General features: G+C 54.3%; 3 protein-coding genes across 3 annotated transcripts; all 3 read right to left on the bottom strand.

Moving 5' to 3' along the window:
* Positions 1-1,595: 1,595 nt before the first annotated feature.
* GLRG_04288 (uncharacterized protein) lies at positions 1,596-5,202 on the bottom strand (the record flags this gene model as incomplete). Its single annotated transcript, XM_008094973.1, has 3 exons — positions 1,596-2,357; positions 2,407-3,035; positions 3,255-5,202. The coding sequence occupies 3 exons, from the start codon at positions 5,200-5,202 to the stop codon at positions 1,596-1,598; spliced, it is 3,339 nt and encodes a 1,112-aa protein (XP_008093164.1).
* A 5,822-nt stretch (positions 5,203-11,024) lies between these two features.
* Positions 11,025-13,121, bottom strand: GLRG_04289 (uncharacterized protein; the record flags this gene model as incomplete). Its single annotated transcript, XM_008094974.1, has 2 exons — positions 11,025-12,680; positions 12,738-13,121. The coding sequence occupies 2 exons, from the start codon at positions 13,119-13,121 to the stop codon at positions 11,025-11,027; spliced, it is 2,040 nt and encodes a 679-aa protein (XP_008093165.1).
* Positions 13,122-14,604: 1,483 nt separating this feature from the next.
* Positions 14,605-16,838, bottom strand: GLRG_04290 (KilA-N domain-containing protein; the record flags this gene model as incomplete). The annotated part of the gene is made up of 3 exons (XM_008094975.1): positions 14,605-15,940; positions 15,995-16,127; positions 16,184-16,838. 3 exons carry the CDS (start codon positions 16,836-16,838, stop codon positions 14,605-14,607), a joined length of 2,124 nt encoding a protein of 707 aa, XP_008093166.1.
* Between the last annotated feature and the right edge of the window lie 311 nt (positions 16,839-17,149).

A 17,149-nucleotide genomic window follows, 5' to 3' on the forward strand; every position in this document is an offset into this window, starting at 1 on the left:
GGTGAAGCAGAGGCGGGATCGGTGCTTGTAAACGAGTTGGAATGGGCGTGGAATTACTACAGGTCACGAGCAATGCCCACGGCCGCCGCGATCACGCAATATAAACACTTGGAGGCCAAGCGAGGCATGCCGGCTGAGACAGTTCATTCAGGCCTTTTGAAGTCTGTTTCGTTTTCTTTCTCGGAGTGGTAGAAGAGGGGAGGACTGCATGTTCCATGATGCCGCAGGCGAATTGTTATTAGGCGTTGCATACCGTGGCTGGTGGGAAGAAGGGAAATTCAATTGAGTGGATCTTTTACGCAGAAGAACCGGGGAGCCCCTATGAATGACGAACTACCTACCCATCATTTACTATACCATGTTTGCTGCATTACAGGCTGTATCGGGCCTTAATGTGTCAGGCCCAAGAGTCAGGATCAAAGCTAGATATAGATAGGTGCTTCTAGGCTAGGAATCAGAAGTCCGGGAAGAACCAAGTCATTTTGCAACAGACCATCCTAGGCTGATTTGAATTGAAAAGTTCATAACTATCATGCCATTTCGTCATGGAATCATGAGCCCAAAAAGATCGCAACCTCCCCATGACAAAGGGAACAGGCGCAGTCTGGCCAAGAGATGATCTATCTGATCTTCGGGTAAGTCCGCATAATACGGTTACCATGCAGTATTCCTCAAAAGAAGAACCCTTAAAAACAACCATAACCAGGGCGGTTAGTGCGCTCGAAGGCACACGACAAAAGAAAAGCCCTTTTCCTATCCTCTTCGTCCCCAATCGCCAGCCCATACTCTGACAGAATTACTCATATGTACATGATGCGAACTGTGCGCAATGCAGCCTGTGACCTCGATTTCCCGTCGAAGCTCTTCAAGTGCCACAATTGCCACATGATGCTTTGATCCAGAGAGGAACTTGAAAATGAAGCCTCTAAAGCCTTTTCCCCCGGGCTCTCACTCCCCCTTTTTTCCTCTCTCGTACTCGGCGCCACATAAGTTGCGGGGCCAGTGCCGTTTCTGACACATCTCGAAAAGGAATACGGATCTATCTAGTCTATACACGAAAGTCTGGTATCAGCCGAAGCCATAACAAAAGAAAAAGGCCCGATCGTTGTTGAGCCATGGCCCCTAGGCCGCCAGACTTCCAGTATTTCCTTCAAACAAATAACTGTGGCGATGATTCGCTAGCCATATTGATTGAGAAGTCTTTTCCTCAAAAGTTGTTCGCCGAATTAAACGATCTGTCGTTTTGACATGTCGTTAAGCGTACAACCAAAAAGGACGTAAACACACAATATCCGCAGGAGACCTTGTTGAACTCCTCGTAGGGCTGGGCCGTAGCATCGTCATGTCGTAAGTCAAACGCCGCCATATTAAAGTAGTATTCAGTAGTCGTCATAGACTGCGAGGCACAGGCTCGCATTTCGATGCCATCTTCCAGAATTCAGACTGCATCTCGGTGCATCCACCTCGAGTGATCCAGCCAGAATTGTTCAATCCAGACGAGGCGTTGAGGGCTCTACGCACTCTTTGCCAGAGTGCAGAGTGGTGAGCAGCTTCCAAGCCGACTGGTGCGGCATATATATATGTATGGAGCGTGCTTAGACGTCCATCATTTCGATGTCTTCGTCAACCAAGGTGGGGAGCGCGGTTGACTCGCTAGGTCCCCAAACACCTTCGAAGACGGTCGCAGCTGATCTGCGACGTTGGGCGACCCATACCATCGAGGGAGTTGATAGCAACTGTTGAATGGTTGGTCGCTCACTCGGCTCGGGGCTGATCATCCATCGGACGATTTGATCGAGAGAGCTAGGATGGAAAGGATCGCTCATGAAATCCGGGGGAGACCTAAGCTCGGTGCGCTTGCGCGTGATAAAAGGACTCTCGTCGTCCATAATCACGCTCACCCGAGTAGGAGCAGCACCCGAGTGGAGACTGATATCCGGAGCACTGGTTTGGCCAAGGAGCGGGTCATCAAGCGACTGCACCGTGGGAACCCCTGCCGCGTCTCGGTGAGCGTTTATTGTAGTGGTGGCGCTGAAGGTCAAGCTAGGAACTTCAGAGAGATCACCAGAACGAAGAGCAACCCAAGTAGGGCCGTTGTCTGGGAGGACGACATTGGCAGCCATCTCGATCGTGATTAAACCGAGAGAGAAGATGTCTGCAGGCTTGTTAAAGTCGCCACGTAGTATTTCAGGGCCGATGTATTCTCTGTCCCCTTCCGCATCGACACCCTTGGCGGCGGGCCACTCCGTTGCCAGTCCGAAATCGCCGATCTTGAGGATGCCTTCGAAGGTAATAAGAATGTTGGCCGGCTTCAAGTCGAGATGAATAAAACCGGCTTCGTGGATGCTTTGCAGACCCTGCCTCTTGGTTAACCTCAACCCACTCAGGGGAACACAATAAACATACCAAGCCTATGTCGTGGATGACCTTCCAGATACGGAAATCATCAAGTCTGCCTTTACGACCAACATTGCTGAGAAACTTGTCCAGAGTACCTTCGTCGCAGTACTCTGTCTGTATGTAAAGGTACTGGTTGTACTCCCAGCTGTCCACATAGTGGACAACGTGATCCGCGTGTGTCAGGGCTTGGAGCGCTTGGACTTCTCTGAGCTTGGACAGGCGGTCCTTAGGGCCCGTGAACTGACGGCGCGCTTTCTTCACGGCGTAAATGCGGTCGGGCTCGGGACTCTCGCGCGGGTTCTTCGTAGGTGTTCCACTAAAGACAGAGAGGAAGGAGGCGCGAGAGTATCCGGCCTTGACCACGCGGTAGACGGAGGAAAATTCTCCCTTGCCGACCATCTCGACCTTGTCGAAGCGAGAGTAAAGTGAGTCATCGACATCTGCATTGCCACGACCGGCATTGACGGGAGTCATAAGCTGTGTGGTAGTGCTTTGGAAGGAGTCGCGTCCTGACGGCGTGACTGGAGTAGTGGTACTCTGAGACTCGGCAGGATTGGAGATGGATAGACAGCTGGCATCGGGAAGAATAACGTGAGTTGAGGGAGTTCGCGGGGAGCGTTGTTCCACTGGGCTAGCTGTGTTTTGAGTAGTATTCTTAGCCAACAGATTCATTTGATAAGCGCAAGCCGCAGGGTCAAGTTGACCCCTTGCCGTTCTGGAACGACAAAATGACGGCAAATAAAAATGCTGGGAAGAAGACAGTCTGCTAGTGGGCGAGATAGCAGGACCAAACCGAGGGCTCGGCGAGTCACTGTCATCCTCGTTGCCAGACCGCTCCTGGGAAGCACACTTACCAGTAGACTCTCTGGAAATCATTGGCCGGACCGCAGACATGGGGGGCGGAAGCGACCTTTTGGCGCTGGGGCTCTCGATGCTCCGTTCACTCAGATTGCTTAAGCTGGGCGTAAGACCCTGCTTTGTAGGAGTCGGAGGGGCATCAGTTTCGGCCCCCGGACCGACATTGAAGTTTGTGTCGAGGGAAAATTTCTTATCGTCATCCAAGCTCAAGACACTGCCCCGGCGCGCATGACGCGATCCAAGTCGTTGGAAGATACCCAATCCTTTTCCGGGATTGCCGAATGTGCTGCGAGATGGAGCCCCTGGAGCGTTGAAGGGCGTCGAGGGCATGCCGCCAAAAGAGTAGCGGTTGCTCTTCTTGATGGCACTGCCAGGCGGAGGCGGGAAAGTTGCAAAACCGTTGGTGGGTTTCTTGCAAGGGGTATCGGGCATCGTCAACTTGTTGTCCTCCTCGGGATTGCGATTCACCTTGGAAACAAGACCAGTTGACATGAAAGCCCCCGCCCACGGCTTGGCTGCCTTGAAAGGCGTAACATTCTCGCCCTCTTCCTGCATAAACGAGGGTCGAGAAGATCCGTAAGGCATAGACTTGGCAAAGCTGAGAGGAGCTCGTGGCTTCTCAAAGACATAAGGAGGAGGCATGCTGTTGTTCTGCTCCTCGAGGTTGTTACCGGACGTGGAAGTAACTAGCGTCTTAGACAGAGGGTGAGGTTGATGGAAAGGTCGGTCAATAGGGTGGGCTGAAGGGTTGGGCAAGGACCCGTTGGAGGTGAATGGACTGTCCCGCGGGAGCTGGGGAGGGAGGAACTGATCCATCGAAAGACGCGGCCGATTCTTGAGATTGGGAGAAGAGAATTCACCGGCCATTTGAGCAAGGTGATTCGCACCAGACTTCCGGCCCCAAGAGCTTCGATCGTGCTGTCTTTGCTGAAGCGTCGACCGTCGAAGCGATCCAGTTCTTCTCGGGATCTGGGGAGGCGGAGTCGGGGAAGAAAAAGGCTCCCGAGCAGCAGGACTTGAACCGAAAAGTTCGTACTCGCGCTCCCGGTTGGCTTCGTCGTGGATGTCGAAATTGGTCTTGCTCGTGGTGCTGCTGGTGTTATCGAAAATGTTGAAATCAGTTGTGTTTTGACCAAAATTTGAAATGCCGTGCAAACTCCGTCGTTTCGCGACGGGGCTGCCCAGAGACGCCTGGTCCAGGTTCATGATGGCGTCGCTGCGTTTGAGAGCGCCCGACCCTGGTGCTCCCTGCGAATCACCGTTACTTTCCAGATGCTTGAAAATATTCGTCTGCTGGGCGTGGCCTGATACGTCTAGATGAAGGCTATGGCGAGATTTCTGGGCGGACGATCGCGAATGCGGGCTCTGTTGTGCAGAAGATTGGTTATTTTCCTGGCCCGAGGCCTCCGAGCTTGAAGATGAGGAAGGGGTGGAATTTACCCCCGATTCTGTTGTAGCGCTCAGCGCGCGCTTGAGGGGGGATTTGGGCGATGTCCGAAGTCGGGTAGCCGGCCTCGAGGGGCTGCCGGTTGCCTTGGAGGTCTTTGCAGAACGTAGAGAAAGGCGGACGTTGGGGCGAAAGGGTGTCGCGAGGCTTGGTGGGGAGCTGAAAGGCGTCGTCGAGGTCATCGAGTGAGGGAGCCCCGCTGGGGTGTGGCTTTGGAATGACTCCCCAAAGGCGGTAGTGTTGTCGTGGCTGCTGCTGGGAGGGGTCGGGGTTGGCGTATATCGTCGGCAAGGCGATTGCTGCTGCACAGGAGTGTGGGATCCGCTGTGAGAACTCTCAGAGCTTGGCGAGCTTGTACGCGCCAGGCTGAACTTGGATGGTGATCTTGAGAGGGAGCGTCGGAGGCTCCTGACTGATGATGCAAGAACGTCGGCATGGTGGACGTGCGTGGGGCTGGGAACAGTGAGCGTCCCGCCACTGCTGTTGGAGAACGACATTGTGATTGTCTGCTTTGTGCCGCGCTAGCTGGTTGTCTTCCTTTGGAAGTTCTGTGGTTGTTTTGTTCGCTGTCGAAATACAAAGAGGCGCGTCACGCAATGTGATATGGTGTAGGCTCAAGGGATGAAGCAATCCTTCTTCCAAACAATCTGTCGCTGGTATTCGTCGTCGTATACTGTTTCGCTGAGGAACCTAGGGGAGTAGGTAGGCGGTAGCCAAAGGCGCGATCGATGGAGGTATACAGAGAGGCTGGAGGGTATGGCGCGTAATGGTTTCTGTCTTTTCCGCAGATAGCGAGAACCGGAGAGATGCCGACTGTGCAAGCACAGTTTTACCTGGTGTGCAAGGTCGTGCTTATTATCGTCAATGCTTGGAGGGCGTTGTTTGGCCCAAGATGGTAATGAAAATGGGACGTGTTTAGGGGTCCAAGTATCCAGGACTGGCTGGTCACACGTGGACGAGGCGATGTGGCCTTGGTCAGCCGGGGAAGGGCGCCCTCTTTCTTGGTAAAGTGATGGAGGTGGGCGCGATGTTGCAGGAAAGAAGGCTGAAAGAAAAAGAGGGAGAGAGCCCAGACAGGATGAGGGCAAAGCGAGGCGAGAGTAGGGACGGGACGGGAGCGCAAGTGCATCTACTGCATGGCGCTAAGGCCTGGGTGGTTGGCAAGCAGGAACGTTCAGGTATGCGTTTTGCTTCGCTTCTCCATTCCCCTCTAGTCGCGATTCGTGATCGGCAGATGGCTCGTTCAAGTCATCGCATGAAGGAATAGTAGACAGTTTCTTCGTCTTAGGTGGTGGTCGGGGGTATCAGATGCGCGCGCGGGTGGTGGCGAAAAGGTTCCTCGGTGCGAGGTGACTTGCTTTGGGGTCCAAAAAGTTGGAAACACGCGCTGGAGATGGACACAACACACCAAACAAAAAGAGGAGAGAAAGTTTGGAGAGGTGAGGGTGAGAGAGAGGTAGGCGCAACGAATTGGGGGAGGGAATGCGATGCGCGGTGAGTGTGTGCGTCAGGTTGTGTGCGCGAGAGAGCGGGTGCGGGTGCGGGTGTGAAAGTGCGAAAGTGCAGCGCAGCGCGAGCCGGCGGCGAGTAAGAGAGAGAAGGAAGATGGGATGGGCAAGGCAGGCCAGGTGGGCGGGCAGGCAGAATGGTACGCTCAAGCCGGGGGATCGCAGTCAGGATGGACACTCTTACGGTCAATGGCGAGACGTGACTGGACAGAGTGCACTGGAACGGGAAGGAGATGGGGGGGGGGAAGAGCGAGAAGTGGAAAGTGTGTGTGGTGGGATTATGGGGTGCTGGTGCTTTTCGCGATGGCGCGCGTGGCGTGTGTTGTTTACAATATTTCCAAAACAAGCTAGCTTTCACGTGATTCCGCGTCTCAAAAGTGGGGTTGGTCTGTTAGAGCAAGACCCAGGCTGAGGCCTTTCAAGAGACGTCAGGTAGCAGCTGCAGGTCCTGGATCGAGGAAAACAAATCTCGTCACCCGGGTCTAGACATGCAGACGTCTCAACTGAAGAATCCCGAGGCCACAACATGTCTTGGTCTCTCGCGTTGGGGCCCGACCATGGACTCTGTGTCTTGTGTCCTCCGTTATCACACTCTAACATGTCGCAAAGGTCCACACCACACAGATCCACGACCTCTTCCCAACCTTGACATCACTACCTAACCCAACGGTCTGGCAGTGATGTGTACGAAGAGCAGAGCCAGGGGACCCCAACTCTAGACCAGGGGACGCTTATGGGGGGCTGCCGCCGACATTCATTGGATGCATCTCCCTCTGCCTGCAGGGTCCCGCCCACGCGTCTGAGGTCTCATGCAGTCCTCCCTCGATAAATGGAAAATATGGGCAAAACAACAAGGGAGATGAATAGGTATGTAGGTTCTGGAGACAGAAAGACACACACGACCGTCAAGACACAGGCATAGGCACAGGCACATTGGTACGGATCCGTCTTTTTCCCCTGTTCTGTGCGTTGCGCTACCTGCGGCAAGCGATAGTCCAACTAAGGCCAGGGCGAGGAAACGAGGCTTGCGCTCTTACATCCATCCGAGGGGAAAGGCACCCATCTTCACCCAAAGAAGAAGTCTCGGCACCCCTGTTCATTTGCCCTGATCAGATCCAGTCAGTCACGGTCACAGTCACTCTGCAGTAGTGTAGCAGCTGCAGTCTGCATAGTGCAAAAGGACCCCTGGTCTCGAAGCCACGATAAGTCTGCCACTTGTTCATCTGGACTCCGTCAAGACGCGGCGAGCCGCTTCCATCTTTCCTTCTTCGTCTTTCCAAGTCGTCATTGCTGGCTTACACCAGTCGGCCGAGGACGAGTGGCCACAATTGGGCGACTGTCTGTCAGCGGGCATGGCGGGGGAAGGTGGGCTCAGCGTTCAAAATAGAAAGCGGCTGATCCATGAGCCAGGCCCCTAAACAAACGCGACAAGCCACCACCGGGAACTAAAACAAAACAAAAACACAACACCAACAAAACAAATACTTCGTCAACACTGGTACCTACTATCGAGGTACCTTCTTGCCTCTTGTATGTACACTCGTCCAATTTTGGCCGAGGTCACCACCACCGTCCGTCGCCACCGTCACCACCGTCATGACCACCAAACCAGTCAACAGCTTTTGTTTGGCTTTGCCTCATTGATTTCCTCCCCAATCTCCCGGGCCATCCATCCCTCATGCCTCAATGGGGAAAGCAGCAAGCTTAGTGGTTAATTGCGTCTAATATTACGAATTCATGCTTCTGGTCGCAGTGCTGCATTGCGTTGCTTCCCACTCATAATCTGATCATAATCTGATCATAATCTGGGGGCCGACGCCGGAAGGTGCACTGAGCTTGCCGAGACAACCTTGAAAGTCATTTCTAGGTGCCAGATTATTTGCGGCAGAAAGTCAAGAGACCGGATGAGCTGGCCGGCCTTGACAACTTGAGACGCCTGAAGCCACTCCTTCGTCGTCTTTTTTTTTCTTCTTTTCTCTCTCTGTCTCCCATCGTGGGGGATTTCGGAACAATGAACCACCGGGAAAGCTCAGACGCATAGGGCGCGACAGCGGCTTTACACTACTTTCATTCTGAGAAGAAACCGGTGTTTCTCTTTCTCTTCTTCATTTTGGCTTTTCTAGGCCATCGACTGGGTTTCCTCCTTCAATGGACCGCGAAAGATCAAGAATAAAACGGGGCCCGCAGCATTGAGGGGAGTTCAGTGTCAGGTCAGGACCACGCTTCTAATTCGGCCCACAGTGGCGGGAAGAGCTTAAGGCGGCGGTTCGAGCCTGCCTCAAAAGCTCGGACGCTCTTTGACCCTGACTGGAGTCGGCGGACAGCGCAGAGGCAGCTTGCAAGAGACAGTCAAGTTCTTCCCGGGCTGAGAGGAGAAGAAGGATGAGCGGGCGCCGCCAGGAAAAGATTCGTTGCTCCATTACAAGGGGGGCAACGGGCGGGAATGCAAGCCAAAAAGTCGAAGTGTCAGCCAAGGGTTACACCAATATTGCATATGAACCGGAACACGAACAGGAAGAAAGGAAGAGATGGGATGACACGATCCCCTGACCTTGGGAGTGTTGGAAAAAACAAGTGGACCGGCCGGACGCTTTTCTGGTTGTCAAATCTCTGATACGATGCAGCATCGCAGATTCCCGGCATGGTATCGGGGACACACAGACCTACAGACCGACGAGTCGGATTGGCCTCCGGATTCTCACCACTCAGATTTAATTCCGATGCTGCCGTCAAGGCAAGACCGGAAAGCCGAAGGTAGACACCTAGGCACGGGTAAAGATGGCACCCATCCTCTTTTGACAAGTTTGCGGAGTGCTGCTGGGTCTAATCAAGTAATATCCAGCAACCCCTACGATCTCCGCCAATTTCGCTTCGTCGAACAGGGCAGGTTCTCCGTGTTTTGTTTCGAGCCGTCTTGTTGACTTATCTATTTGTTTATTGACTTTCGGTCAATGACAATGGCTATTCCCCTATCGATATCGACCCCCTCCATTCCTTCCCCTCCCCCTCCCCTCCCCCTCTTCGACCCTCTGTGGTTCCCGTCCGCCCCCCTTTCGATCTCCTGAGGCAGGCAGGGCAGGGCAGGCATAGGATAGCACGGGGACAGCACAGACTCCCACCGCAAAAGGTGACGAAGTGCATGGGCAGAAGAAAGGAAACGCGGGAAATCTAACTAGGCCAGCACCCGCTTGAGCCATCGGACCGCCGCCCGTCGTCTCTGGAAAGAGCGGCGCATTTATGCTGGAGAGACAACCAAGACGGACAAGGAGATCGGAAAAGAAAACCGGCAGACCACGGTATCAAGGACGAAAAACCTCAATACGTGAGGAAATGATGACGCCGGCGGGGGAAAGAAAAACATGGCATCCAATTACTGCACTAAACCCCCTGTAGGTAGCCCTTATAGTGGCTAAGCTCCCGGCGCAATCGCACGTAAAAGCAAAGGTGAATCACCAAGGCTTCAACAGTGGAAGAACGGTAGGTAATTAGGGTACCTAGGTAGGCTAACCAGCCAGCCATGGCCGGACAATCCACCCTTTTCTTCTCCCTCTGCCTCATCTCCCTTCCCGTCCGAGAAAGGGGAGCGCGGGGGGGGGGGCATCCGACTATTTGTGTTCCATTGCGTCAAGAAATGTTTTGCGACATGCCTCCCGAGACCCCCGCGAGACGGACGGTCCTTTTTTGCCGCCGTGCGCGCGAGATCGAGACATGCAGCCATCGTAGGTATTGAACCCGGATGGAGGAAGGGGAACCCGCAGTTAGGACCGCAGTTGGCATGTCGAGTTTAGTAGTTCGGCGGGCCGGGAGGGGACCTCATCCGGCATCGAGCCTGCACAGCCTGCGGTTTCTCGACCCTGGGCTTTGCTATTGAAATTTCATCCTGAATAAAACAATCAAATACAGTGAAGAAAAAGAAAAGGAGGAAGGAAATAGAGAGAGAGAGAGAGGCCTTCCAACTTCCGCCTGAAAGAGTCGACTACTTTGCGCATCCGAAACACCAGGGTCCCCGGGTACAGTAGTCCGTGGTTGTAAAATACATAGTAGATGCCCAAATTTCGTCATCATCGCCAGTATCGTCATTCTGGGTCATCCCCCCCAAACATCGAAGAAAGCAGTATGTGAGTCAACAACAATCGGACTACCGGAAGACGTCGACGTCACAGTGGGTTCGGCAAGGGCAGAGCGCACATATCAATCGATACCTACAACCAACGCCAGCGATCGTTCCGCACCCATGGGGGGAGAGCGCTTCACTAGTGGAACCAAACAGGTGCAAGAGGACGTAGCCATAACCAACTCGTGATTCTCCTTTTTTCCTCTTTCGATTTCAGCCTTCTCGTAGGCCGAGGGCTGACACTAACATGAACCAGAGAATGAAGGCTAACTGTCGACGCACCAAGTGGTTCCGCATTACCTTTGCCCGGCCTCAAAAGCTGCTTGAACGACTCTCTCGACAGTTGGGCAGGCAGGCAGACAGCTCACCAAGCGTGGACGGGACCGCAGCCCTGCCTATCTTCCCAGAAGCCCAACGCCACAGACATGACGGCAAACCTGTGTTACTCTCATGCAATCCACCTCCCCGCCCCCCACCCTACTACCATAAATGGTATCCATTGGAGACTGAACCTTCCTCCCCTTTCCCTGCCAAAATAAATAACGGCTCAGCCGGGCTCCGGTGATGTCGTCCAGGGAGGAATAGAAGGTTCTCTGGGTATCACTTATACAGAACAAAAAGAAAACCAAACAATATCCAGGCGTCATACCATTCGGGGGTGCGTCACAAAGACAACGGTTCATCGGCGCCCGTGGAGTTAAGATAGGTTCTTCCGGATCCATTCCGCCCAGGAGCAAAGATCTTCCATCACCTCAAGCAATCTGCCTAGGTCCTGCGGGGTAAGTTGCCTATGTTTGCCCTTGTCCGTCTCTGCCACGTCTTCGCCGTTGGCCGGAACAACGTTTTGTGACACCACGTGAACCACCCCGTTTTGCTGTATCTGCAGGTCGATGTTGGCTGTGGCGTTTCGGAAGGGGAAAACGACGTGGAGGCCGGCCGATGGATGGACAGTCAGCACCACGTCAAGCGTAAGCTCCTGCTCGTCGGCATCATAGGTCTGGGACATGAACCTGTCGTACTCGGCCTGCGTCGTGGTGGTATCACTAATGACGATGGAATCGTCCACCTCCGGTACGGCCTCGCCGGTGATTTTGGAGCCGAAGCTTCTCTCCAGCAAGGTTGATATAAAGGCATACTGGCGAAGGATGGGGAGCATTGCCACCAGCTGCCGCGGGTGCGAGAAGGAGAGGTCCGTCACGGTTTGGCCATACACGGGCTTGTAGATAAGTAGCGTGTTCTTGTGCTTCCGCCACGGTACGGTGTCGCCGTCGCCGGGGACCTGGACCCTTCTCTTGCAGGAGATGACGCGGAGCTCGCTCGCATCGTGGTTGATACCCTCGGGTATTGGGAACGAGATACTGTCGAACGTGTAGGTGGGCAGAGGCATAGGCTGCGCCTGCGCCCCTGTGAGGGTATGCAGCGTGTTCCATACTGATTGTGGCACGATCACCGAAGGGGTGAGCGTGGCTACAAACTTGACATTTGGATATTTGTGCGTCGTGCCATCTGGCTGCACCACGTCGATACCCGGTTCCTTGTTGTCGTCGGTCTGGGGTAGCGTCGTGGGCTCCGGTTCCAGCCAGTCGAGGGCCGGTCCAGAAGCTGCAACGAGAATGTCTTCAGGTCCAGGCTCGTCCTTTTCCACCTTTTGGGAAATCCAGTTCTCTGTTACCCGGACTGGAGGGAACATGTTACCATCGATCGCCTTGCAACCTATGAGAATCGACCATACTTTCTCCATTTTCTCGCAGTAGCGCGCCGTTTCTGGCGTTCTGGGAATGACATGGCGTCTCTCGGTCCAATACTCGATGCTGAGTCCCACCATGTCTCTCGTGTGCATCATGGGTCGACCGCTCTTGGTGCACATGACAGTTATCTCGAGAAACCGGTCTGGCTTGCCGCTCAGGGCAGGGTCCTCCCGCAGCTTCGACAGTTCCCACTTATGGAGCCTCTCAAGACTCTCAAAGATGCCAGCCAGGGCCTCCTGGCAGTCTAGTCCGGGGATGACGCTCAGCTTGTCAAGGTTTGCCAGCCGCTCCAGGTTTGCAGAGAACTTTTCTAGCGTCTTGGTCAACGGGCTCTGGTCGGGGCGAAGTTGCAGGTCCTTGAGGAGGATGTTTCCGGCCCGGTCTTTGTGCCTCGTGACGATGGGGCCCGACTCCGGAAAGCCCAGCGAGACGCTCTCCACAATGTTGTTGTTCAGCTCGATATCAATCGTCAAAGCCTGACCGGCAATGACCAACATCCTCGTCTTTCTGCCGTCGGGCGACCTATGCTCATCCCACATACTAGTAAGACCTGTTCTGAGCGTAAGTCGCTCGAGCCCGGCTTCGCTGACTCGTCCTTTCGCCTTCTACAAGGGAATCGGTCAACTTCCGTCCGAGAAGAAATGGGAGGATTGTTGACGTACCCCGAGGATTTCAATGACTCCGTCCAGTCTCTTGATCTTGTCGTCCTCGCTGCCCAGTGCTCCCAGGCCACCGAACCCTCCGACGCCGACATGATCCAGCCCAATGTCTAGTCCACCGCTTATACCAAGCGCGCCCATGGCAGCTGCCGCAGAAGGACTGTCGAAATTGAGGGCGCCATTCGCAGGGTGGCCCATCAGGGTGGTCGAGGTCGCGGGCGATTTCTTAAACTGCTGAGGCGACGACTTGGGCCCTCTGGGCGAGAAGGCTGCATGTGCTTGCGACACCGAGAATGGTGTCGACACCGGAGGGGTCGCTGCGGTGAGTTGCGAGGGGGTCCGGCCCTGCTGCGAAGCCGCGTGCTTCATCTGGGTCGGTGTGGCCATTGTCTGATTCGGTCGCTCGGTCTCGTTCGTTTGTGGTATCGCAGGTCGAATTGGTGGAATAATGCCGTCGCACCGTTAAGACAATATCAGAGTATTTGTCACCATTAATTGCCGTATCTATAATTGCTTGATTCCAAATATCAAGTAAAGGGAAGGAATGGGTGGCACAAGTCTGACTAGGATGCAATCTTGTTCAAGATGGGCGCTCTGGGTTGAGCTCGAGTACTTCGTAGAGCTGCAGTCCAGCATCGCAAGGGTACCTGCCTCCAAGTGCGGGTGCGACCTTGGGCGAATGGTCAACAACCTTACCTTGGATGGTGGGGGCGAAACGGGCCGGGGTTTAGCCGTTTACCCTTACGCAGCACTCGATGTTATTCAGCACACAATCTGATTTCACATAGCGAAGGCAGACTTGGGTAACGAAGTTGGCCGGGCCAGTATTCAAATTTGTTCCCTATTGTCAAAGTTGGTAGAGAGGCACAAGCCTGGCTTTTCTCCAGGTCTGTACAACAAACGTTTTCCCCGGTAATGATAAACAGAGTGACGTCTGCTACCCGCATCGTTTGTCTGGGATCATGTTAAGCAATCTCATGGCTGCATTTACATCAGCCTACAGGCTCATTCCCGGTACCTCTTCAGTTCGTCGGGGCTCTGATATCAGAGGACTTGACTTGCAGTAGTTGTCTTGAGAACATCAGCTTACCGGCTTTCCTGTTCAGCCAAACAATTCCACAGCCCATTTCCTGTGTTTCACGAAAGCTCTTATTCACGATGCACAGTTCGAAATAGAGGCTTCAAGATCCCTAGATCTATGTTTTATGAAGCAGCAACAGCTTTTTTTATTTCCGTTCATCAAGTCGTTACCTAAAGAGACATTCTCCAACATACGTCTCACACTTTTGTGAAAGGAACAAGAGTCGTCATAAGGTCATCATCCTATCCCCCATTCCTGGCACACACTGGTTACCAGATGATCCTCCACTGTATTCAAAACTGAAGCAAAGGAAAAATGTCGGTGATGTTAACGGCCGGTCCCCCGAGGTGGTGTTCACATGCTGCTTTGCCCGAGTGTCATAACGGGAAAGCAAGCGGTACCCAACCCCACCATGCTGTTTCGTGTATGTTGCCAAGATCCGGAAAAAGAAGAATGATCAAGTCTTTAGGATTAAGTCCTCCTCCATGCAAGGCGTCAATCATCAGCATCTACAGCCATGACGGGCGTTTAAAAACAAGGAATGAGAAATCGTCAACTCGTCAGCGTCGTCTCCTGGGGATCGTCGATGCCGATGAGTCGTCTCGCGAATAAAAAGACAAATAGGAAAAATGGTGTGCAAAGAGTGCCGAGAAGCCCCATTTAAATGCTTCAAGATCATCACATCAGATTTTCGTAACTGATCATGCCTCGCACCGAAATAGCCGCAAAACGCCCTCAAACGAAGTGACGAAAGGCAGTGGCTGGAATTAGTGTCGCTCAAGGTCACCGTTACCTTCGCTGAGGTTGTTGAGTCATCACCGGAGCAGCTCGGGCCATGGTGTCGTAAGCAGGAACAGCCGAGTTCATCAAAGTCTTGCGGCGCTTGAGGTCCATGCCGCCACCGCTGAGCGGGCGCTGCAGATCGTCGTCGTCGTCACGGCCACGCTTGATGCCACCGGAGGAGCCATTGATCTGGGATGGGTAGCCGTTTGACATGGGACCCATGTCTGCTTGAGGCTGATAGACATCGTTGGCGCCCGCGGCAGCCGAACCGCGATCATTGCTCATTACATTATACAGGTTGCTGGACGACTGTTGGGCGACACGTGGGGGGGTGTTGTAACCAGCCTGCTGGGAGTAGTATGGCTGGGGTGCAGCGGCGGTGCGAGGGGTGGCACGACCAGATGGGGGCGGGTGGCCAGGCGAGCCTGTCATTTCGGGAGACAGGTGCTGATGTTCAGCAGGAAGCGTTCCAACAGCGGGGGCAGAGTAGTTGTAGGACCCACGGTTGGTATCGTAAGCGCCGCTGTCGTGGGTGTACTCGGCATCGTGCTCGTGCTCTGCCTCCTCCTCGCCGGCGGGCTGGGAAGCACTTTGATCGGGGTGCATGATGCCATTTGTGGGCTTCTGATCTTGAGGGGCGCCAGAGGTGGCGGGTCGTGCTGACGGAGGACCCATGTCGTTCTTGGCATACGGATCACTTTGCCCGTAGACAGCGCGATCTTGCGGGGCCTGGTTGGTAGTCTGGTAAGGGGACTGCTGAGCAGACTGGTTATACATGGGCCGCGAGTTGTCATATTGTTGCGTGCCAGATTGCTGGTACGATTGCATGTTCTGGATGGTCGAACCTGGCGGCGTTGAAGCCGGTGTCGCAGGCATGGAGCGCGCATTGCTCAGACCGGTGTCAATAGACATGGGGTTTTGGGCTTGAGCAGTACCCATATTTTGGGACTGAGCCCATTGAAACCCGTTGTCAGAAGTGCCCATACTGCCACCCATCACGCTGGAAGCACTAGTTGGGGGTGTAGGGAAGGTGTGAGCCCGGTCAAGAGCGGGACGGCCCATGTTGGCATGCGACGGCAGAGACTGCTGAGGCCCCGGCAAACCCATGGAGTGGTGATGATGCTGCTGGATAGATGGCAGTCCAGGGCCTCCAGTCTGGGGGGCGCCACGCATCTGACTCTGTTCTTGTTTGCGGCGTTCGGCAGCGGCCATGACCTGGTTGGTGCGGGTCTGGTTTGTAGGGTGATAGAGCAGAGCACCAATGTTGTGGACAAAGAGGGGGTAGAGCAGCTCGGTGATCTTCTCCTTGTTGGCAAAGTCCAAGGCCCGCTCGAACGGGATCCTGTTCGCTTGTTAGTGAAAAATACGGTGAGATGACATGGGACGTAGAACACACCAAACACCCTTCAAGTGCATGGGGCCAATCTTGACTACATGTCTCACTTTCTCGCTTTTGAGAATTCCATCACGACGGCCACGGGTCATCCCCGCAACGTTCAACAGCTTAGTACCATTGATCATGTGATTGTCTGATGTAGTGTTAGCAATGCGATAGGCGGTCAGCGATACGGCGAATCAATCTCACCCTCTCTACGCGCAACGCAAATTCCTCGCGCCTCTACCTGGAAGCATAAGCTTCCTTCATCCTCCCACAAAGTAGCAGTCACCCTCGGCTTCATGCCCGGGGGAGCTACCTGGCCAGTCGTGTCAAAGCCCTGGAAGCCCTGGGTAGAAACACCGGGCAGAGGAAGGACATTCTGGCCGCCCATTCCGTTGTTCACAGCGGGAGGAGCGTTCTGGGGCGAGGTCAGGCCATTGGTATACCCGTACGGCTGGCCGTACTGGGTCTGTTGAGTGTACTGAGGCAAATGGCTCGGCTGCAACGGCGGAGGCTGGTGGTAGGACATGTTGCCGGAGGTCACAGTCTGGGGCGGCGGCGCCTGGCCGGCGGACATATGCTGCGAGTAGTACATATCGGCTGCAGGTTGATTCATGGCGGGGTAGTGATCGTATCCACCAATGGATTGGCTCGAAGATCCAGGAATCGCCGAGTTAATGGGCAAGGTGGGAGAAGGCGTCTTGGGGCCGTTGGAAGATGCGGCCGACGTGAAGGACGACTGCGAGCCCGCGTGTTGGCTTGAAGCAGAGCCGATGGAACTGACCCGGGGAGATGAAGTACCGGATGAGTACGCCTGATGCGGAGTTGGCAATGGCAGAGACGGGATTCTCTCGCTGTTCATGTACAGCGGCCTCTGAGCGGCGTGAGCGTTGTAATACGACACGTCGGTCGGTCCCCGGGTTTGCACTTGGGCAATCGACGGTAGATCCAGCTTCACGGTTTTGCCCCGAAGGTTCCTACACCAAGCACCAGGATGATCAGTGGAGTGCAAGTCACCGAGCAAGACTCGTGACTACAAGGCAGAGAATCAGACGTGAGGAAGAAAATGCGTTTCTTCCTAGGCGTCCAGCTCTGTCGAAGTTGTTGTGCCAAAAGGATTTGTCCAACGACCTGTGATGCAAAGGCGTTGGGAAGAGCAGACGAGAGTCTCGG

Source organism: Colletotrichum graminicola (assembly GCF_000149035.1).
Source record: "Colletotrichum graminicola M1.001 genomic scaffold supercont1.13, whole genome shotgun sequence".
NCBI lineage: Eukaryota > Fungi > Ascomycota > Sordariomycetes > Glomerellales > Glomerellaceae > Colletotrichum > Colletotrichum graminicola.